Source organism: Micropterus salmoides, unplaced genomic scaffold, assembly GCF_014851395.1.
Source record: "Micropterus salmoides isolate LMB-PRFRI ecotype aquatic unplaced genomic scaffold, ASM1485139v1 Ms_hic_scaffold_9, whole genome shotgun sequence".
NCBI lineage: Eukaryota > Metazoa > Chordata > Actinopteri > Centrarchiformes > Centrarchidae > Micropterus > Micropterus salmoides.
Window position 1 is genome coordinate 21,302,915 of NW_024044681.1, and position 23,754 is coordinate 21,326,668.

Sequence of the window (23,754 nt, forward strand, 5' to 3'; positions counted from 1 at the left end):
TGAAACATACTTTACAGTATTTTTACAGTCCTACAGAACAGTCCACAGGCAATACTGTACTACTGTACTCATTGAGTACTGTATTGATATGCAGTACTGCAATTTGCTAGATTTCTTACCTATTCTCATTTCGGAAAGCCCGGATGATGGATGCTACAGTGTACCTGCTCAGATTTGGCTGTACTCTTTGCCCAGCCTCCCTCATTGTTAGACCATGGTTGACCACATGAGCAACCAAAGTGGCTCGGATCTCATCAGAGATTACGGTCCTCGTCCTCGTCCTCGTCTGGCTCTGCCTCTGTTTCCAATGTTGGCATCCATTGCTCCATTGAAGAGCTCACCTGTTGCCCTTTTATGCTAAAGCTCTGATTGCTAATTGGAAAACTGTGTGACGGGTGTTTGCCCTTGTGATGAGTCAGTATGCATATTTGAATGGCAGTGTGTTCCTTGTGAAAACAAGATATTTTCTGCATGAAACTTGTGCCAAAAGCAGAGAATTGTGTGTAGTGTTTTGAAAAAAGTGTGTTTTAGAACTGCAATTTGAGTGTAAAGCAGGAATTGTGCTTGTAGTTTAGCAGAATTGGTTCAGGGGGTTGGTGAATGAGTTACATGTTGTGGTCATTGTGTCTCAAGTACCAGAATTTGTGTGTAAACAATTGAGAAAAACTGTAATAATGTGATATTAAGTTACTTTATACAAACAACAATGGTTCTCCTTTTGTTGCATTAGGAAATACATTAGCTGCAATGATGTGGCACTAAGTAGAAGAGTATCTGTGTGTCTGATTTAGCTCTCTCGCACTCACACAATGTTTGGAGCAGGTTTTTAGTCTTTCTTCTATTGCTATGTGTAATGAAGTTGGTTCAATATAAACTATAAACACAGCCTATGCTGTGTGTGTGTGTGTGTGTGTATATCTATATATATATATATATATATATATATATATATATATATATATATATGACCTAACTATAAAATGTTAAAAAATTAAAAGTAGCTCAGATGTAACTAAGCTACTTTTGCCACGTTGCAGTAGCTTACCTTGCTACAGTTCAGTACAGCTTCTGTGTAGTGAAGCTTCATTTACAGTTTTTTTCCGTCGCTAACAAGCGCTTACCCATACTTCAGATACTTTTTCTAAACTCTTAACACAGACTCACACCTACAAAACACAATTGGCCAAATGGATAATTTTCTTCTCAAAAACACATTTTGTTAAATATATACTAACTCTTCATTTCAAAATAACACATTTTTCTCTGCACACACTATTTTTACCAAAACACTGGAAATCTGACTCAAAATGAAATTATTCTGTCAAAGAATGACACTTGTTTTCACTTCACAAAGTACATGCAGTCAATCAAAGTACACCAGGTTTCAAAATACTGGCTATTGTTGACATTACAAAAACTACATAGACTTTTATGTTTCAGTTTTACAGGTATTTGCATGCAAAACATGCAATCCACCGTTTTTACACTAAATTTCTTGGTTGGTAACTGTATGTCCACAGTAATGTTCATATTCAAAAGCATTCCAGTAAAAAGCAAATCCGTTTTTTTTTTCTCCTTTACTGTTTACTACAGGAGGTACAGTAGAAACACGGTATGATAGAACAGGAAAAGTTTTACAGTATTTCTTACAGTGAACAAAATATCCGTGAAACAAACAAGACCATTCTGAACAAAAAAACAACAGCAAAAAGTCCAGATAAAAATTGGGGAAACTAAAAAAAAAAAAAGCACAACATTGCTGTATCTCTGCGATCTTCAGGGTTAGGCCACATGTTTTCGTCAACATCACATCTGATATTATCCAATGCACCTGGGATAAAACTGCTTGGTATGTCGGATCCACCCTTGACAATCCTGAACTGTGATGTCCCTGCAGCCAGCATCCATGGCTTCAAGGAGGGACATCTGGTCATGTGGCTGATGGTCATAAACCTTCCACCTCCATGCTGAAAAGAACTCCTCTATAGGGTTGAGGAAAGGTGAATAGGGTGGAAGGAAGAGACTTACCAGTCTTGGGTGAACTTCAAACCATGTTGTTATTGCTTGCGCATGATGGAAAGCCACATTGTCCCAGGTAATTACAAAGGTCCTCATGTTTTCACCCTCCCGATCCTGCTCTGGAACCAGGCGCTTGTGGAGATCATTGAGAAAGGCAAGGATGCGCTCAGTATTATAGGGTCCAACCTGACATCTGTGAAGGAGTAATCCTGCATTTGCAATTGCTGCACACATGGTAATGTTTGCCCCTCTCTGTCCTGGCACATCAACTGTGGCCCTTTTTCCAATTACATTTCGTCCACGTCGACGCCTTTTGGATAGATTGAATCCTGACTCATCTATGTAAATCAATTCATGAGGGGCCTGGTTGGCCTCCAATTCCAAAACTCTCTGAAAGTTTATGTAAATCATGTCATTACTGTAATCCATACTGTACTGTAACCTATTACTGTGTAGGTTACCTACTTGCAAAGTGCAAAGCTTATAGAACTGGACATTGAATTGAATATACACTATACCTGGACATATTGTCGTCGTAGCTCCTTGACTCTCTCACTGTTCCTCTCAAAGGGAACAGTGTAGAGCTGCTTCATCCGCACTCTGTGTTTGGACAATGTCCGCGTAATGGTTGTGAGGCTGATGCTATCGATGTTATCAAACATCTCATGGTCCTCCACAATTCTAGTCTGAATTTCACGCAGTTTTATTGCATTGTTTGCAACAACTATTTCTACAATGGCAAGCTCTTGATCATTATTGAGGAGCTTTCCTCTTCCCCCAGAGGGTGGAAGACGTTGCATTCTTTAGAGGGACAAAAAAATTAAACATATGCATTACTGTATGACCTTATTGACATGTCAAGTGAGAATAGAAACAATCCATGTAAAATGCAATACTTACCTGTTGGTTTGTTGAAAGATGCGTATAATGGAAGCAACCGTTGACGGCCTCAAATTGGGCTGCACTCTTTCACCAGCCTCTCTTAGTGAAAGACCGTGGTTGATTACATGGTCAATGATAGTGGCACGAATTTCATCACTGACTACTGTTCTTGGAGCCCTTGGAATGCCACCACCACGCATTCTTACACCTCTACCTTGCCCTCTCCTTGGGCCTGCTCCTCTCCCTGGTCCTGCTCCTCTCCCTGGTCCTGCTCCTCTCACTGCTCCTGCATCTCTCCTTGCTCCTGCACCTCTCACTGGGCCTGCTCTTCTCCCTGGGCCCCTTGCTCTTACTCTTCCTCGTCCAGACATTACAGTGTTTGTCTTTTTCTGTTTCTGTTTCCAAACACATCACTCCTCAAAGTCCTCCTTTTATATATGTGTCAATGTAATAGAACAAAAAAACCCTGCCACTAAGCCAGACTGGAATCAGCTGTGGTTGGCCCAATTTACCCAACATAAATCAGCTGTGTGTCAATTATTTGTTTGTTTATTATCAGCCAAGATATATTGTTTTCGAACTGATATCATTGCAGAAACAGAGGTTTTTATACTGTATCTAAGGTTTGGAATATTGTTTTTGTAATTGTGGGATGGTGTGTGTTAACATATCGTAAATACTACAAAAATAATCCATAATTTTGTTGGGAGGTATAGCTTGTCTGTTAAGAAAATTTAAGCATTGTGGAAATGTGTTCACTGACTGCATATTGTGTGAAAACGACATGAAATGTGTGAATGGTATGGCCACAAAAGACCGATGCTGTGCTAACTGTGTTTAGAGTTTTGAAAATGTGACAACTGATTGGACAAACGCTTGTTAGCGACTGAAAAAAACTGTAATAAGAGGTGCATAACATCAGCTGGCTGTTTCTTTTTACCTCTCTGTATAACCTTCACAATACCTGTGTATTTGCCTGGGAATACCTCAGAGTTTGAAACATTGCAATAAATGATACTGCAGAGTGGGATTCATAATTACTCAGTGTGCAGGTCATTCAAATTTTTTTTCACTCTAAGCCCTTTCATTCAGCACTATGCTCACATGTTTGTTGGATGTGCACATGTTCATTTGTGTTTGAACCAGACTTACAGTATATCAGAATGTGAAATTTAACACTTCCAGTCAGTATTAAAGACAAAAAGGAGTCAAATATATAAATATAATTTATTGCAATTTAAACCATGTGGGGATTTTTTAATGTTCACAAATGTGGACATGTAGTAAACACATTTATTCAAATAAACAGACGGGCCTGTGCAATTGGTAACAGCTACTTTTCAACTCACAAAACTCTCTCACTTGCAAAACGGTTTAACTTGCAAAACTATTTAACCTGCAAAACTTTCTGACTCGCAAGGAAAACTTTTGACTTGCAATCAAATAGTATGACAGAATAGCAATTAAAACTTTTTGTGACACAAAAAACGCCTGTTTATTTTTAGTTACAAAATTGATTTTTGATTGCAGGGTATAAATATTCTCTCAAAACATTGTTTGCTTGCATTAAAAAGACATAATGTAGTGAACAACGGTGTGGATTTGTGCATTTTACATTGAATAAATTTGGAGCTACCCTAAATTCCTTTCTCCTCCCCAGAGAAGAAGGGGAGGAGAAAGAAGGGGAGGAGAAGAAGTTGCTTTCTCTAAGTGCTAGCCCGACCATAAAACTGGCACCTTTTTGATTACGAAGCTGATAACGCGGGGCCTGACTGTTAAACTGACAAAGGGACACGAGCCAGCCATTGGCATCTCCCTGAACAGCCTATCAAAACTGGCCCCCCACACACGTTTCCGTGGCAACTGACCTTATTCTTTGTTTTATTACCACATCAAAGGGATACTCCCTGTCTCACCTAAGTGTGACATGGTCCAGACACTGAACTTTGGATGACAGAGGACTGCAGTCTCCAAATACTCAAAGCATTTAATTAAGTTAATTAAATCTTTAGTTGCCTGAATACGTTTGCCTCTATTTGAGTAGTTATGTTGACTGTTGTTGCTATCTGTTGTTGATATTAGTGCTGAAAAGAAGTTACTAGTGCAGTGTTTTTATTTTCAGCAAGACACTCCTTCATCTAATGTAATCCAAGCTTTCCTCATGTAACCTGAGCTCCCCCAAGTGGGCGAAATAAGTATTACATGCCCTCGTCGGAAATGCCATTAAATGCATAAATACCCTGACCACTAATGTGACAATTGTTTCCTGTTACCAAATGCCTAGAACGGTACAACCGTTCAACCATTGAGGTTCCATTGTGGAAAATGTTTGATTATAATACGTGCAAATAGATTTCTTTTCTTTAAACATTAAGTTTAGAAAGGCAGTCCCTTGGGAAACCTGAGACGCCCCCTGGGGAACCACGCCCCAGGCAACAAAAGAGCGACACGCGACCTCGCTTCGCTCTCTCTTCTCTTCGCTGTTGGCTCTGCCACCCTGTTCGGCCCTCTGGACGTTTCGGCACGAGCAGCGTGCCGCGCCAGGCAACGCCCAGACTCGGCCAGCGAAACAAACAGGCCCTTTGTTCGCCTGAAGCTACACACCTGAAGTGCCGCGACATCGATCTGCCTTCAGTTTCATCAATTCTCATAAATTTATTAAAATGCATAACTAATAAATTTAGGTTTACTACAATAAAAATACCTTCATAGTGGTGGTGGTGTAATAGTGTGGGGGATATTTTCTTGGCACACATTGGGACCCTCATTACCAATTGAGCATCGTTTAAAAGTGACAGACCACCTGAGTATTGTTGCTGACCATGTCCATCCCTTTATGACCACATTGTACCCATCCTCTGATGGCTACGTCCAGCAGGATACTGCACCATGTCACAAAGCTCAAATCACCTCAAACTGTTTCTTGAACATGACATTGAGTTCACTTTACTCCAATGGCCTCCTCAGTCACCAGATCTCAATCCAATAGTGCACCTTTGGGATGTGATGGAACGGGAGATTCGCGTAATCGATGTGCAGCAGACAAATCTGCAGCAATTGCATGATGCTACCATGTCAATATGGACCAAAGTCTCTGAGGAATGTTACCAACACCGCTGACACCACCAACACTGTCACCAGTCCTGTCAGGTCCCCACCGATACCTCCTCCTGATCCCCAGTTGGCTGCCTGGTCGACACCTGCCCCTGGGTCCCAGTCAGTGGTCCAGCCAACACCTGCTCCCACTCGGCAACCTGGACGACAACACCTGTTCTTGCTGAGCTGCAGCAGTCCCTCATTCCCAAGCTACAACGGTCCCTTGTTCCTGAGCTGCAGCAGTCCTGACTTCCTGTGCTTCAGTAGTCTCCTGTATCTGACCTGCAGCCACTCCAGAAATAAGTAATTAGAAATAAGTGTATGAGAGCAGAGACACATCATCATCTTATGTTTTGAAAATGCAGCAAAACAATAACTTTACAATAAGCTTTGCAAGGTTTTCTTCTTTGTGTTGCCTTCATCATTTAGGTTTGTGAATGTGCATGTGTTTTTTCCCAAAATTGTATTTAAAATAAGGCGCTCATGAAATATCCATCTGGATTATGACATGTTACATCATTTCTCCTAAATTATGTGTGTTTGTTTTTTATTCATTCATTTAGTTTGTTTACTCTGTTTTATTTTGTTACTCACCTCTTCTCTCATTTCATATCCTGCCCTTGTGTGATTCCCACCGCCTTGTCTCGATTGTCTTCCCCTGCCCTGATTAGTTTCACCTGTCCCTCACCATACTATTCCCTCTTGTGTATTTAGTTTTTGTTCTTGACTCTTTGCCAGTTTGCCTCAGTACCTTTGTTGTTACATTCTAACATTATCTCCTAGTGTTTGGCATTTCTGTTCTTTTTGGACAAAGTGTCTTTTCAGACCCGGCCATTGCCTATTCCTAAATCCCCCATGGTGTAGGTAGATACAGGGTCACACATCAAACAGATGTTTACCCCCACTTCTCTCTTAAAAATGGGTGGCGCGGTGGCCCGGCCTTTCTGTGTGGAGTTTACATATTATCCCTGTGGGTTCTCTCCAGGTGCTCCGGCTTCTTCCCACCATCCGAAGACATGCAGGCTAGCTTAATTAGTGTCTCCAAAATTGATCTTTGGTGCAGATGTGAGTGTGAGTGGTTGTTTGTCTATGTGTGGCCCTGCGAAGGACTGGCGACCTGCCAGGGTGTACCCCACCTTTCGCCCAATGTAAGCTGGGATTGGCTCCAGCCCCCACTGCGACCCTGTATGCAGGATAAGCGGTTGACGATGGATGGACTCTCTTAAAAATTTTAGGAGAGAGGGTTCTAGCAAAATTTGATGCATTTACTCTGAAACTGAGTTTCAGTGGCTTTAAGTTTTTAGTATCAAATCAACCAGTATAGACAGAAAACATGCAGCTGTCATTAGATTTTAGTAAAACAGGTTCCAATAATACAAATTCAAAATGAGCCACAGGAGGAAGCAGATTTGTCTGGAGCAACTACTTTGTCCAAAATGCAACAGGAGAAGAATAATTCAAGTATCTGTTTACAGCATACCCAAACAAACAAACAAACTGGTATAATCGTATAGGTTCAATGACTATTAATGTATAAACAGAAAGAAATTCAATGAACATAAAATTATTGTTTAAATGGAGAGAGGAAGATCCATTGTGACTCTGTGATTTCATAAAATATTTGCTTAAGCACTGATTTTAAACATACAAAAAGCTGCTTCTTTAAATGAACTTCATATAGAGAGACAGAAAATGTTTGATAATCAATCAATATCTTGTTTGCACAATCATTGATTTGATTTGAAACAATACAAACGTGCATTTATTTTTAATGTTTTGCTTTTGTATGAAACTCTATACAGTATATCTTATCACAAAATTCTGTAACTCTATAAAGAACAATTTTAACTCTATAAAGTTTGTTGATATTTTTTTAAATCTACAGCCCCAGAAATCTAAAAAACATATAAAGAGAACAAATCAGAATTCTTTCTTCTAAATAACTACACATAAAAACATAAGCAAATAAAAGCTTTTTCATATATATTTTTTTCTCATTTCTTTCCATCTTCTACTACAAATTTTGAAAACTTGATGGAGGGCAGGGATAGTGTTGTGGATTACTTTGACAACCACATTGTTGTATGTTTTTAAATATTCCTTAACTTCCTTTTATTTGACATCATTTTATGCATTACAATTTTGCTTTTACCATACAAGCAGAAAGGACAAGAGGAGTTTGTAGTTATTGTATAAGGCTACCTTTAAAAATGTTATTATTGAATTAATTCACATTATGTTTACAGTATGGTCATTTTTAATAATCGGAATTTTGGAACGCATTCTGGTTTTTAATAACTTACTGAGAGATTCTTTGATTTCTTGTGTCTGCAGAACATAAATGATCGGGTTCAACATGGGAGGGAACACGGAGGTCAGAGACAGGTTTATGATCCTGGCATTTGGATGTATATTTTCCATCAAGGTACATGTGATTAACAGTGGGATGAAATAAATTGCCACTAATGAGAGATGACCTATGCATGTTTTAAAGGCCTTGAGTCCTTGTTGAACTGTGGCCACTTTAGCCAAAGTACAGACAATATATAGGTAACTTAACAAGATAAAAACGAGTGGAACCCAAAACATAAGAACTGGGTATAAACAACTAATGACATAATTGGGAAAATGGTCATTGCACGCAAGTCTGTATATCTGGCCATGGTCACAGAAATAGCTGTTAATAACCACAGATTTACAGATGGAAAGTCTTGTAAGAAGACCAATTGCAATAAGTTGAGCAATTAAAACAAATACCCAGAAAAAGGCAATCAAAGAAAACATGAACCTATGGGTCACCTTCACGTGATAGTGCAGTGGGAAGATGATAGCCATCAGTCTGTCATAGGAGAGTGCAACCAGATTAAAAGACTGCATTGAAAGGCAGGTGTAGCAGAAAAAAAAGAATGTCAAGCAGTCGTTGTACGGGATGTAGTGATGGTTAAACAGAAAAATGTCAACAACCTTTGGCACCAAAATAGAGTTACCAAACAGGTCCACAAATGCTAAGTTAAAAACTGCAATATATTTTGGAGTTCTCAGATTACGATCCAAGCATATTACAGCCATCACAATTGTGTTTCCCAGCACTGAAACAATATAAAGAAAAAAGAGAAAAACATAGTAATACAATATATTTGGGATGCCAGATAAACCACTTATTATGAAATATGCAGGACGCACAAAAGTGATGTTTTTCCCAAGAGCAGAGTTGAAGAACTCCATTGTAAACCTTCCACAGCCCAGTGATTTATGTAGGTAAGTATCCTCTTCTGTGCATCAGCATCAGCACTGTTGTCTTATGTAGATAGAGATGAGCTCTTCTCTCTCTCTTTGTAGTGACCGGGCTCTGCCCAGCTTTAACTGTCTTGACAGGAGTGGCTACTAAAAGAAGCAGTCCTCCTCTGCTGTAACTGGAATTAATATTATACTAGTGGTAAGCTTTATATGAAACTTTTATCATCCGCAGATACGTGTGAAGCAGAATGCTTGACCTGCAAAGCTGGTATGTATGTGTTAGTTTCAGATGAAGGTGCTAGCAATCAATAACTTGAATCCCCCTCAGTCCCAGCCTTCCACCCACTGTGGGTGTCCATCTGCCTCCTGCCTCCAATGTTCTCTTTGAAAACCAAAATATGGCCATCCTACACTTAGCTCAAAGCACCATCGTGTCTAAGTACAGCCTCACAGAGCAGCTAGCATGGCTGTAGACTCTTTGTATCATTTTATTATAACTCATAATAAAATACAAAATAATTTTCTAGATGTAGAAAGAACACTCAGTCGTGACACAAAGAAACAACGAAACATTTGTAACAATGACCAGGTTATCACAGATTTCAGAAATACGAAATTCAGCTTCTTTACGTGGTTTTGATATTTCACCCAGAAATATGAAAATTAATAGAAAGTAAACTTAAATAAACAAAGTAGGCCAGATTACCCCTTCAAGATAACATGCGAGGAGACAAATTGTTTTATGACAATAATTTGTTTGATCAATTATTGATTTAAAGAAGATAAACATATATTTCTCTGTAAGGTTTTTGCTTTTGCTCCGAACTTTATATATGACCACAAAATGTTACTCTGTAGAAACCAATTTCAGTGCTGCTTTTTTTATTCAATAACACCTTTAAAAAATAAAACAAAAAATGCACAAGGAACAAATCTGACATTTTACTTTGTAATAACTGCCAGCACATAAAGACAAGATTAAGTAAAGCATATATTCACGGTGATTTTTTAGATATTTATGCATTCTTTCATATTTCTTTCTTTCTTCTTTTATTGCTTTTGAAAACTTTGTAGAGGACAGAGACCGTTTTGTGGATTATCTTGAAAACTAGTAAAACATAACTACAACAGAAACTACAGTTTTACCTCAGTGGGCTCATACACTGTAAGAGGAGGTTGTCATTAGTATTGTGTAGTGTAATTTTTTAAATTGTTGTTTGGACTCGATTGTTCAAGACTTATTTTAAAAGACATTTATGATTAATGGATATTTTGTCATAATATAATGTAATTCATTGATTTTTAATTGTGTGATTTTAGCAAGGATAATGCTACCATTTACAAGGGCCAATTTACTACAAATAAAACCAAAAAGATGGCTACATTATGGTTAATGTTTGCATCGTAATTTTGGACTTCTTTCTGATTTTTAACAACCTTTTCACAGATTCTTTGATTTCTTGTGTCTGCAGGACATAAATGATCGGGTTCAACATAGGAGGGAAGATCGAGGTCAGAGACAGGTTTATGATCCTGGCATTTGGATGTATATTTTCCATCAAGGTAAATGTGATTAACAGTGGGATGAAATAAATTGCCACTAATGAGAGATGACCTATGCATGTTTTAAAGGCCTTGAGTCCTTGTTGAACTGTGGCCACTTTAGCCAAAGTACAGACAATATATAGGTAACTTAACAAGATAAAAACGAGTGGAACCCAAAACATAAGAACTGGGTATAAACAACTAATGACATAATTGGGAAAATGGTCATTGCACGCAAGTCTGTATATCTGGCCATGGTCACAGAAATAGCTGTTAATAATCACAGATTTACAGATGGAAAGTCTTGTAAGAAGACCAACTGCAATGAGTTGAGCAATTAAAACAAATACCCAGAAAAAGGCAATCAAAGAAAACATGAACCTATGGGTCACCTTCACGTGATAGTGCAGTGGGAAGATGATAGCCATCAGTCTGTCATAGGAGAGTGCAACCAGATTAAATGACTGCATTGAAAGGCAGGTGTAGCAGAAAAAAAAGAATGTCAAGCAGTCGTTGTACGGGATGTAGTGATGGTTAAACAGAAAAATGTCAACAACCTTTGGCACCAAAATAGAGTTACCAAACAGGTCCACAAATGCTAAGTTAAAAACTGCAATATATTTTGGAGTTCTCAGATTACGATCCAAGCATATTACAGCCATCACAATTGTGTTTCCCAGCACTGAAACAATATAAAGAAAAAAGAGAAAAACATAGTAATACAATATATTTGGGATGCCAGATAAACCACTTATTATGAAATACGCAGGACGCACAAAAGTGATGTTTTTCCCAAGAGCAGAGTTGAAGAACTCCATTGTAAACCTTCCACAGCCCAGTGATTTATGTAGGTAAGTATCCTCTTCTGTGCATCAGCATCAGCACTGTTGTCTTATGTAGATAGAGATGAGCTCTTCTCTCTCTCTTTTGTAGTGACCGGGCTCTGCCCAGCTTTAACTGTCTTGACAGGAGTGGCTACTAAAAGAAGCAGTCCTCCTCTGCTGTAACTGGAATTAATATTATACTAGTGGTAAGCTTTATATGAAACTTTTATCATCCGCAGATACGTGTGAAGCAGAATGCTTGACCTGCAAAGCTGGTATGTATGTGTTAGTTTCAGATGAAGGTGCTAGCAATCAATAACTTGAATCCCCCTCAGTCCCAGCCTTCCACCCACTGTGGGTGTCCATCTGCCTCCTGCCTCCAATGTTCTCTTTTGAAAACCAAAATATGGCCATCCTACACTTAGCTCAAAGCACCATCGTGTCTAAGTACAGCCTCACAGAGCAGCTAGCATGGCTGTAGACTCTTTGTATCATTTTATTATAACTCATAATAAAATACAAAATAATTTTCTAGATGTAGAAAGAACACTCAGTCGTGACACAAAGAAACAACGAAACATTTGTAACAATGACCAGGTTATCACAGATTTCAGAAATACGAAATTCAGCTTCTTTACGAGGTTTTGATATTTCACCCAGAAATATGAAAATTAATAGAAAGTAAACTTAAATAAACAAAGTAGGCCAGATTACCCCTTCAAGATAACATGCGAGGAGACAAATTGTTTTATGACAATAATTTGTTTGATCAATTATTGATTTAAAGAAGATAAACATATATTTCTCTGTAAGGTTTTTGCTTTTGCTCCGAACTTTATATGTGACCACAAAATGTTACTCTGTAGAAACCAATTTCAGTGCTGCTTTTTTATTCAATAACACCTTTAAAAATAAAACAAAAAATGCACAAGGAACAAATCTGACATTTTACTTTGTAATAACTGCCAGCACATAAAGACAAGATTAAGTAAAGCATATATTCACGGTGATTTTTTAGATATTTATGCATTCTTTCATATTTCTTTCTTTCTTCTTTTATTGCTTTTGAAAACTTTGTAGAGGACAGAGACCGTTTTGTGGATTATCTTGAAAACTAGTAAAACATAACTACAACAGAAACTACAGTTTCTGTAAGAGGAGGTTGTCATTAGTATTGTGTAGTGTAATTTTTTAAATTGTTGTTTGGACTCGATTGTTCAAGACTTATTTTAAAAGACATTTATGATTAATGGATATTTTGTCATAATATAATGTAATTCATTGATTTTTAATTGTGTGATTTTAGCAAGGATAATGCTACCATTTACAAGGGCCAATTTACTACAAATAAAACCAAAAAAGATGGCTACATTATGGTTAATGTTTGCATCGTAATTTTGGACTTCTTTCTGATTTTTAACAACCTTTTCACAGATTCTTTGATTTCTTGTGTCTGCAGGACATAAATGATCGGGTTCAACATAGGAGGGAAGATCGAGGTCAGAGACAGGTTTATGATCCTGGCATTTGGATGTATATTTTCCATCAAGGTAAATGTGATTAACAGTGGGATGAAATAAATTGCCACTAATGAGAGATGACCTATGCATGTTTTAAAGGCCTTGAGTCCTTGTTGAACTGTGGCCACTTTAGCCAAAGTACAGACAATATATAGGTAACTTAACAAGATAAAAACGAGTGGAGTCCAAAACATAAGAACTGGGTATAAACAACTAATGACATAATTGGGAAAATGGTCATTGCACGCAAGTCTGTATATCTGGCCATGGTCACAGAAATAGCTGTTAATAACCACAGATTTACAGATGGAAAGTCTTGTAAGAAGACCAACTGCAATGAGTAGAGCAATTAAAACAAATACCCAGAAAAAGGCAATCAAAGAAAACATGAACCTATGGGTCACCTTCACGTGATAGTGCAGTGGGAAGATGATAGCCATCAGTCTGTCATAGGAGAGTGCAACCAGATTAAAAGACTGCATTGAAAGGCAGGTGTAGCAGAAAAAAAAGAATGTCAAGCAGTCATTGTACGGGATGTAGTGATGGTTAAACAGAAAAATGTCAACAACTTTTGGCACTAAAGCAGAGTTACCAAACAGGTCCACAAATGCTAAGTTAAAAACTGCAATATATTTTGGAGTTCTCAGATTACGATCCAAGCATATTACAGCCATCACAATTGTGTTTCCCAGCACTGAAACAATATAAAGGAAAAAGAGAAAAACATAGTAATACAATATATTTGGGATGCCAGATAAACCACTTATTATGAAATACGCAGGACGCACAAAAGTGATGTTTTTCCCAAGAGCAGAGTTGAAGAACTCCATTGTAAACCTTCCACAGCCCAGTGATTTATGTAGGTAAGTATCCTCTTCTGTGCATCAGCATCAGCACTGTTGTCTTATGTAGATAGAGATGAGCTCTTCTCTCTCTCTTTTTGGTGACAGACCTCTCCAGCTTCAACTGTCTTGACAAGAGTGGCTACTAAGAGGAGCAGCCCTCCTCTGCATTTCTATCATATAAAGTCAACGTCTATTCCCTTGTGTCTTTTGTATGTGCGCCACTCATCATCACCCATCAAACCCATTTCAATCCATCTTACTGACTGCAATCATGTAACTTGTCATTGTATTTCAATGAGAAACCTTTTGATTAGTTTTCTATTTAAATCCACATTACATAGTTAATATGAGAGAGACAATGGATAAAAATATCATAGCTATATGTTTCATGGTTGCAATGACCAAGTTAAACTTTAAAATTACTTAATAACAAGACTAAATGTCTACAGTCATGCCAGCAGCTCTGTGAGGCTGTACTTAGGCTTCTGGTATCATTTAACACTTCTCTGTTCATTTTTATTTGCTATTCACATCACACGTCACTGATCGATCACTGCGTTCACAGCTGCAGCTGCTTCAAGTGTAGTTGGTTTGATTGACTGGACGTGCAACCTCTCTTTTCCTCTGTTTGTGTGTCTTTAGTGTAGTTTAGTGAACTTACGTGAATGACTAATCATTCATGCAGCACACCTGGACACACCACCGGTCACTGAACAGATCTCTGCCTCACTGCCACAAACAACTGTCTCCACCTGCTGGCATGTAAAGCCGTCTGCTCCCAGCGCTGTTCCAAAGACTTCTATTCCTGTCATCATCATGCATAGACCAGTAAACCGAAATGTGCACATCCCACACAGAAATAATAGTAATCTCTTAAGGATTAGGACAACTGCACCAACTCCAGCACCCAGAACAAACTCATTTAAAATGGCTCTCTTCAATGTGAGATCACTTTCAAGTAAGACTTTTATCTTAAATGATTTTATCTTGTCTGCAAATCTAGATTTTATGTTTTTAACTGAATCCTGGTTGCAAATGAATGAATATAGCCAGCTAGCTGAACTGTGTCCGCCTCAATATGATTGTTTTAGTCAACCGAGGGTCAGTGGTCGTGGTGGTGGGTTAGTGAGCGTGTATAGGAAAAATTTAAAATGTCATCAAGTACGCTGTGATGAATTTAACTCCTTTGAAGTTCTCACTCTTAAAGTTGGAGGGCTGCAACCTATCATATTTGTTATAATTTATCGCCCCCCAAAACCGCCTGGAGGATTTTTATCAGAACTTCCTGAATTTTTATCTACTCTGGTTTTAAATTATGACAGAATTGTTCTTTGTGGCGATTTTAATATTCATGTTGATGACCCCAACAATGTTAATGCAACTAACTTTTTAAATATGGCCACTTCTTTTAACTTCAAACAACATGTCAAAGGGCAAACACATAACCGTGGTCATACACTGGACTTGGTTTTTACCCTGCATGCCGCCTCACCAAGCTCCGTGTGTTCTCGCATCTTTAATGAACAAAGTGTTTCAAAGTTTTGCGCATTCTTTCAGAGTCAAAGCCAACACCTGTCTGATTCCAACACCAACAATCTGGTCAATCACTTCAATCATATCTGCTTGTCGTCACTAAATATTACTGCTCCTCTAAAGGTTAGGCCTACGTCTAAAGCTAGTAAGCAACCCTGGATAAATGACAGCATTCGCAGCCTCAAAAGGGAATGCAGGAAAGCAGAGCGCAGATGGAAAAAATCCAGTCTCCAAGTCCATTACCTCAGTCTGAAGGATTTATTAATTAACTACAATAACATGGTTAAGGATGCGAGAACACACTATTTTTCTAAACTCATTACTACACATAAACACAATCCCATGTTTCTGGGACTGTGGATCAGCTGGTAAACCCAATCCCTCCTTGTGCCTCAGCTGGAAGTAATGATGACTGTGAATTGTTTTTATCTTATTTTACCAATAAGGTGGTGTCAACCAGAGCCTCTATTACCCCCGCGGCCTCTTTCTCAGAGGTTCCTCACCAGCAACAAGAGAGTTTTAACCAGTTTTATCCCATCGACTTCTCTGAGCTTTTGAAAACAGTAACACAAATGAGTGTCCTCCAGCCCACTTGATGTAATACCTACAAAGTTTTTACTGAAAGTAATAGATTCTGTTGGGCCCCATTTGATCTCTGTTTTCAACAGCTCCCTATCTACTGGTTGTGTCCCTGATTTTATTTTGTCCTTATTTTAAAACGGCTTGCGTGAACCCACTTTTAAAGAAACCTGGTTTAGATCCCTCCCTCCCACATAATTTTAGACCAATTTCAAAACTGCCTTTTATTGCAAAGATTCTAGAAAGAATTGTGTCCAAACAGCTGCTCACTGTGCTTGAAAATAACAAAATATTTGAAAAGTTTCAATCTGGTTTTAGGAAGTACCACAGCACTGAGACTGCCTTGCTTAAAGTCACCAATGACCTTTTAATGTCTGCTGATGAAGGCATGTGCTCAGTCCTGGTACTCCTGGACCTTAGCGCTGCTTTTGACACCATTGATCACAACATCATGTTAGACAGACTGAGGCACTGGGTGGGGATCTCTGGTACTGCCCTAGAATGGTTTTCATCCTACCTGTCAAATAAGAAGTTTTGCGTGTCTGTAAACAACTCCTTGTTCTGTCCAGTTAAATATGGTGTGCCTTAGGGGTCGGTCTTAGGACCCATTTTGTTTTCCTTGTATCTGCTTCCCCTTGGACATATTATCCATAAACATGGCATTTCTTTTCATATTTATGCTGATGACACACAAATATACTTGCCCGTCAGATCCACAGACCCTGGAATGCTGAGTTCACTTAACAACTGCCTTTGTGAAGTAAAAAAATGGATGTCAAATAATTTCCTCCAGCTGAACTCAGACAAAACAGAAATCCTTGTCATTGGGTCCCAGCAGATTGCATCATACTGCCATCTGCTGGTTCGCTAGTAAATCACATTAAGCCTGTGGCAAAGAACTTTGGTGTTTGGTTTGATAGTAATTTAAATTTCGAGCAGCACACCACAAAGCTTGTTTAATCATGTTTTTATCAACTTAGAAATATAGCTAAAATTCGATCTATGTTAACTTTTAAGGACACCGAGACCATTTTACACGCCTTTATCTCATCACGCCTGGATTATTGCAACAGCCTTTTCACCTGTTTAACCCAAAAATCTATTGATCGACTCCAGACTGTCCAGAACTCAGCTGCCAGGCTTTTAACCAGAACAAAGAAATATGACCACATTACTCCTATTTTAGCTTCATTACACTGGCTCCCAGTATGTTTTAGAATTGACTTTAAAATTCTATTGATCACTTTTAAAGCTCTTCATGGCCTCTCGCCTTGTTATATTTCTGAACTTTTAGTCCCATACACACCAGCACGCACCTTGAGATCCTCGGGCAGAGGTCTGTTGTCTGTTCCAGAGTCTCGACTGAAAACTAAAGGGGACAGAGCGATTGCTGTCAGGGCCCCGAGGCTCTGGAACAGCCTGCCCGAGGAAATCAGGTCAGCTGAGTCAGTGAACTCTTTTAAGTCCCTTCTTAAAACATACTTTTATAGGAGAGCCTTTCCTGATCTTATCTGACTTTATTTTATCCCTTTTATTTTATTGTATTTTACTAATTTTATATTTATCTGTATTTTAGTATTTTCAATGTTTTCATGCTTTTATCTTGTATTGTTTTTTGTATTATTGTCTCTTGGGTATTATTGTCTTTATTGTTAGCACTTTGTAACTTGTTTTTGAAAAGTGCTCTACAAATAAGGATTATTATTATTATTATTATAGTGACTTGTTTAAACAAACTTCTTACTCGTTTTATACTTGTTACTGTCATTTTTGGAGGAGGTTTGCGACTCACCAATAAAGGAAATGGCAAATAATTTTCAACAGATATCAAAAAATTACCCTAAATTTGTTTCCTACAACTTATTTGGTCACTTAACTGTTTCACTCCTCTCTCATTCAAATATTTAAAAAATCGCATGCTGTAGTCTTTCCCCATATAATACTACCCGTGAGGATTACCTAATTACAATACAAATAATAATAGGCTACCAATAAAATACTATGGCTTCAACGGGAGGTATTTTATGCAAGGTATAGAATGAAGTACTCTATTGGTATTGGTATAATTTTAAAGCTACTGGTTTTGGTACTTGTATTGTAAAATTTTTAACGATACCCAACCATAACTACGGTCAACCCCCTGGCATTTCATATCAGAATCAGAATCAGCTTTATTGCCAGGTATGTGTAAACATTTGAGGAATTTGACTCAGGATTGTACATTGCTCACAATGTGCTTAGTCATACAATAATACAGTAATAAAATAAATCAGACACAGGCTACAGTGTAGACAAGACAAATATACACACTATGAATAAAAAACAATATACCGTAGACGTATTGACAAATAGTGCAGTGAGCAGAGTGCAAAGGATGCAGGAGTAAGATATTATTATCATTATTATGTACATGTCAGAGGTGGATGTGATATACAGGTACACATACATTTATATTGCATCATCGTCAGGTCAAATTGTTTAAATTTTCAATATTTTGATTTATGACCTACCTGCAAAACTATTAGTTTTTTTCAGTCGCTAACAAGCGCTTACCCATACTTCAGATACTTTTTCTAAACTCTTAACACAGACTCACACCTACAAAACACAATTGGCCAAATGGATAATTTTCTTCTCAAAAACACATTTTGTTAAATATATACTAACTCTTCATTTCAAAATATAACACATTTTTCTCTGCACACACTATTTTTACCAAAACACTGGAAATCTGACTCAAAATGAAATTATTCTGTCAAAGAATGACACTTGTTTTCACTTCACAAAGTACATGCAGTCAATCAAAGTACACCAGGTTTCAAAATACTGGCTATTGTTGACATTACAAAAACTACATAGACTTTTATGTTTCAGTTTTACAGGTATTTGCATGCAAAACATGCAATCCACCGTTTTTACACTAAATTTCTTGGTTGGTAACTGTATGTCCACAGTAATGTTCATATTCAAAAGCATTCCAGTAAAAAGCAAATCCGTTTTTTTTTTCTCCTTTACTGTTTACTACAGGAGGTACAGTAGAAACACGGTATGATAGAACAGAAAAAGTTTTACAGTATTTCTTACAGTGAACAAAATATCCGTGAAACAAACAAGACCATTCTGAACAAAAAAACAACAGCAAAAAGTCCAGATAAAAATTGGGGGAACAAAAAAAAAAAGCACAACATTGCTGTATCTAATCTCTGCGATCTTCAGGGTTAGGCCACATGTTTTCGTCAACATCACATCTGATATTATCCAAGGCGATGCACCTGGGATAAAACCGCTTGGTATGTCGGATCCACCCTTGACAATCCTGAACTGTGATGTCCCTGCGGCCAGCATCCATGGCTTCAAGGAGGGACATCTGGTCATGTGGCTGATGGTCATAAACCTACCACCTCCATGCTGAAAAGAACTCCTCCATAGGGTTGAGGAAAGGTGAATAGGGTGGAAGGAAGAGACTTACCAGTCTTGGGTGAACTTCAAACCATGTTGTTATTGCTTGCGCATGATGGAAAGCCACATTGTCCCAGGTAATTACAAAGGTCCTCATGTTTTCACCCTCCCGATCCTGCTCTGGAACCAGGCGCTGGTGGAGATCATTGAGAAAGGCAAGGATGCGCTCAGTATTATAGGGTCCAACCTGACATCTGTGAAGGAGTAATCCTGCATTTGCAATTGCTGCACACATGGTAATGTTTGCCCCTCTCTGTCCTGGCACATCAACTGTGGCCCTTTTTCCAATTACATTTCGTCCACGTCGACGCCTTTTGGCCAGATTGAATCCGGCCTCATCTATGTAAATGAATTCATGAGGGGCCTGGTTGGCCTCCAATTCCAAAACTCTCTGAAAGTTTATGTAAATCATGTCATTACTGTAATCCATACTGTACTGTAACCTATTACTGTGTAGGTTACCTACTTGCAAAGTGCAAAGCTTATAGAACTGGGCATTGAATTGAATATACACTATACCTGGACATATTGTCGTCGAAGCTCCTTGACTTTCTCACTGTTCCTCTCAAAGGGAACAGTGTAGAGCTGCTTCATCGGCACTCTGTGTTTGGACAATGTCCGCGTAATGGTTGTGAGGCTGATGCTATCGATGTTATCAAACATCTCATGGTCCTCCACAATTCTAGTCTGAATTTCACGCAGTTTTATTGCATTGTTTGCAACAACTATTTCTACAATGGCAAGCTCTTGATCATTACTGAGGAGCTTTCCTCTTCCCCCAGAGGGTGGAAGACGTTGCATTCTTTAGAGGGACAAAAAAATTAAACATATGCATTACTGTATGACCTTATTGACATGTCAAGTGAGAATAGAAACAATCCATGTAAAATGCAATACTTACCTGTTGGTTTGTTGAAAGATGCGTATAATGGAAGCAACCGTTGACCGCCTCAAATTGGGCTGCACTCTTTCACCAGCCTCTCTTAGTGAAAGACCGTGGTTGATTACATGGTCAATGATAGTGGCACGAATTTCATCACTGACTACTGTTCTTGGAGCCCTTGGAATGCCACCACCACGCATTCTTACACCTCTACCTTGCCCTCTCCTTGGGCCTGCTCCTCTCCCTGGTCCTGCTCCTCTCACTGCTCCTGCATCTCTCCTTGCTCCTGCACCTCTCACTGGGCCTGCTCTTCTCCCTGGGCCCCTTGCTCTTACTCTTCCTCGTCCAGACATTACAGTGTTTGTCTTTTTCTGTTTCTGTTTCCAAACACATCACTCCTCAAAGTCCTCCTTTTATATATGTGTCAATGTAATAGAAGAAAAAAACCCTGCCACTAAGCCAGACTGGAATCAGCTGTGGTTGGCCCAATTTACCCAACATAAATCAGCTGTGTGTCAATTATTTAAATGTTTGTTTATTATCAGCCAAAATATATTGTTTTTCAACTGATCATTGCAGAAACAGAGGTTTTTATACTATATCTAAGGTTTGGAATATTGTTTTTGCTATTGTGGGATGGTGTGTGTTAACATATCGTAAATACTACAAAAATAATCCATAATTTTGTTGAGAGGTATAGCTTGTCTGTTAAGAAAATTTAAGCATTGTGGAAATGTGTTCACTGACTGCGTATTGTGTGAAAACGACATGAAATGTGTGAATGGTATGGCCACAAAAGACCGATGCTGTGCTGTGTTTAGAGTTTTGAAAATGTGACAACTGATTGGACAAACGCTTGTTAGCGACTGAAAAAAACTGTAACACTCCCATAAGCGTCAGCTGTACTTTGTGTTTTTATCAAATGTTAGCATGCTAACATGCTAAATTAAGAAAGTAAACATGGTAAACATTATAGTATATATAGCCAGGTGAACCAGGGGTACAGAGATATATAGTGTAAAACATTATGTAGATGCTGGTGGGATTACTGCTGCAGTAGCGTTTCCCTTTCTTTAATGACACTGTGACTTTAAGAGTAGTATTCAGGTCAGATCGCGCAGGAGCGCAGATTGATGGTGTGTTCCATTTACCCCGGAAGTCGGAGGTTGGAGCTGGGAATGATGTTACACCCAAGTTGATGGCGTTCCAGTTAACAAGTTGGAAAAACTTGCTAGGCCAGCCATTTTTTACAACTAGACAGGTTGATAAAAGAAAAAATGCATTGTGTGGTATACTAAACACTGTAGCATCACGTCCATAGACAGCACTTTGTGTGCGAAAACATTTATATGAGACACAAGTACACAGAAGTGCTAATAAACAGTATAAACAACAGCTTTCACTAACTGTTGATACTCGGAGCAGCCATCTTAAATCACAAAGTCGGGTTAGTGCAGTTCTCCCAACTTCCCAAGTCGGAAATCCGACTTAATGGTTCAGTGTGTAAGTTTTAGTGAAATCTAGTGGTGAGGGTTGCAAATTGCACCCCCCTCCTCCCCTATCCAATTGAGTTGTATAGCTACAGTGCCTTAGACAGGATAAAAATGTCATCTATGATATAGCGGAGATTTGCCAGTCAAGAATTGAGGTTTCTTTAGATAGATATATTAAAATATATTTACTTAATTATTCAGTAAAACCATATGTTTTTTTGAAAAAAAAATGTCTTGTTCATTAATAAACAACAGCCACATCAAGAAATGAAGTGCTATATGATGTCTCATACTCCTGTAATGCATTATTTTACATCTTGGGAGGGTTGGCTCATCTAGACTAACATACCAAAGTAAATGAAGAACATCTCAAAAACTATCACATCTTGTGCATCAAGTATGACCACTGACAGATACCAGAAAAATGTAAGCCTCACTGTTTCTGCACCGCAGTCCATTATAAACCACATAATACATGAAGTTTATGAAGGCATTGAAAGGTGAGGATCAAGGCTCCTCTCACTTTACTTAATTAGATAAGCAATCTGCAAATCTTACCAAAATGTCAAAATTTTTTAAACTACAACAGAAACACAAAGTAGTACTGACAGCCATAATTTCAGCTTGTGGTTAAACGGTGCAATGTTGTTAATGGGCATTTAGCATGTGAAAGTACAAATTACACATTTGTGTGTAATATCCAAAAAACACCTTTTTTTAATGCAAATTCGGAAAGTATTTATTATTGGTCACTTGATAGGCACACGGTCTTGTTACATATCACCATTAGCAGTAAAAAGAAGTACATGTTTTCTACCAGGGCAGTAAAATGTGAAGCTTAGCTGCTGATCTGAGCTTCCCTGCTGGTACCGTTTCATTACTAATAATATTCAGAGCCGACAGACTGAGAGCAGGATTTTAAAGGACAACTACTGAGGACCGGACGGATTAAGGCTCGCCCAGTGACTTTTACTACAAGTTTTATTATAAATGACTTAGGATCCCTTTTCCTATTTTAGGTCTTTTAATTGTGTTGCTTTTACTGTTTATTGTTTTAATGTAATAAATATATTGGGCATTGGTTTTATAAACAGTACTGGCCTGAGCCTGGTTTTGTTGTGGTGCAGCCTGTTCCCCAGCAGAACCCTATCTAAACTTAGTTTTTAGATTTCAGTGTAATCATATCAGACGACCCGTTCATTTGTCCAAATGTCACTTCTCTTCTTACTTCTAATAAACCAGAGGACTACTCAGAGACTGTTTATTATTATTATCATTATTATTTCCTCTTCTTCTTCTACAGACCCATTTAATGTAGTGACGTATACAAGGAGAAGAAGAACGCCGTGATGATGAAACACGCTCTGTAGCGCTGTTTGACCTTTGTCGGCTATTGTAGAAACATGACAACAAAATACAGCGACCTCCATAGAAGGGGGACCTGCAGTTATGTAGATAAAAATGGCTCATTCTAAGGTAATAAAAACATAATGGTTCATTATGTAAGGTCTTTATACGCCACTGAAACATAGTTATGGATATTATATTGCATTTCTGTCAGTAGATCCTCAGAAATATTACACACTGAACCTTTAAGGGGGCGTTCCCTTTGAAATTTCCGACTTTGAACTTGAAATTCCAACTTCCAATGTCAAATGGAATGCACCGTTTTTGACGGGCCTTGGGCTAAGTGGAAGTGTCGGTCCTGTGGAGAAGAGTCACTGTGAGAGGTTTATTTTGGTTTATTGGTAGGGAGAATATCTCCATAAACAAGCCAAAAGGTCAAGTACATAAATGATCATTAAGATCGGCAGATGAAAGAGTGAATCAACTAGCAGG

The 23,754-nt window shown here is 38.4% G+C and overlaps 4 protein-coding genes across 4 annotated transcripts; all 4 read right to left on the bottom strand.

Annotated features, from left to right (window-relative positions):
• Nucleotides 1-8,226: 8,226 nt before the first annotated feature.
• On the bottom strand, nt 8,227-9,222 carry LOC119896153 (olfactory receptor 6C4-like). Its single transcript, XM_038709644.1, has one exon. It carries the CDS (start codon nt 9,220-9,222, stop codon nt 8,227-8,229), a length of 996 nt encoding a protein of 331 aa, XP_038565572.1.
• Nucleotides 9,223-10,613: 1,391 nt separating this feature from the next.
• Nucleotides 10,614-11,597, bottom strand: LOC119896154 (olfactory receptor 6C4-like). The gene has a single exon (XM_038709645.1). The coding sequence runs from the start codon at nt 11,595-11,597 to the stop codon at nt 10,614-10,616; it is 984 nt and encodes a 327-aa protein (XP_038565573.1).
• A 1,224-nt stretch (nt 11,598-12,821) lies between these two features.
• On the bottom strand, nt 12,822-13,953 carry LOC119896028 (olfactory receptor 1361-like). The gene has a single exon (XM_038709498.1). It carries the CDS (start codon nt 13,951-13,953, stop codon nt 12,970-12,972), a length of 984 nt encoding a protein of 327 aa, XP_038565426.1. The 3' UTR covers nt 12,822-12,969.
• A 6,099-nt stretch (nt 13,954-20,052) lies between these two features.
• Nucleotides 20,053-20,955, bottom strand: LOC119896155. Its single transcript, XM_038709646.1, has 2 exons — nt 20,441-20,955; nt 20,053-20,341 (listed from the first exon to the last, which is right to left on the bottom strand). The coding sequence occupies exons 1-2, from the start codon at nt 20,773-20,775 to the stop codon at nt 20,053-20,055; spliced, it is 624 nt and encodes a 207-aa protein (XP_038565574.1). The 5' UTR covers nt 20,776-20,955.
• Between the last annotated feature and the right edge of the window lie 2,799 nt (nt 20,956-23,754).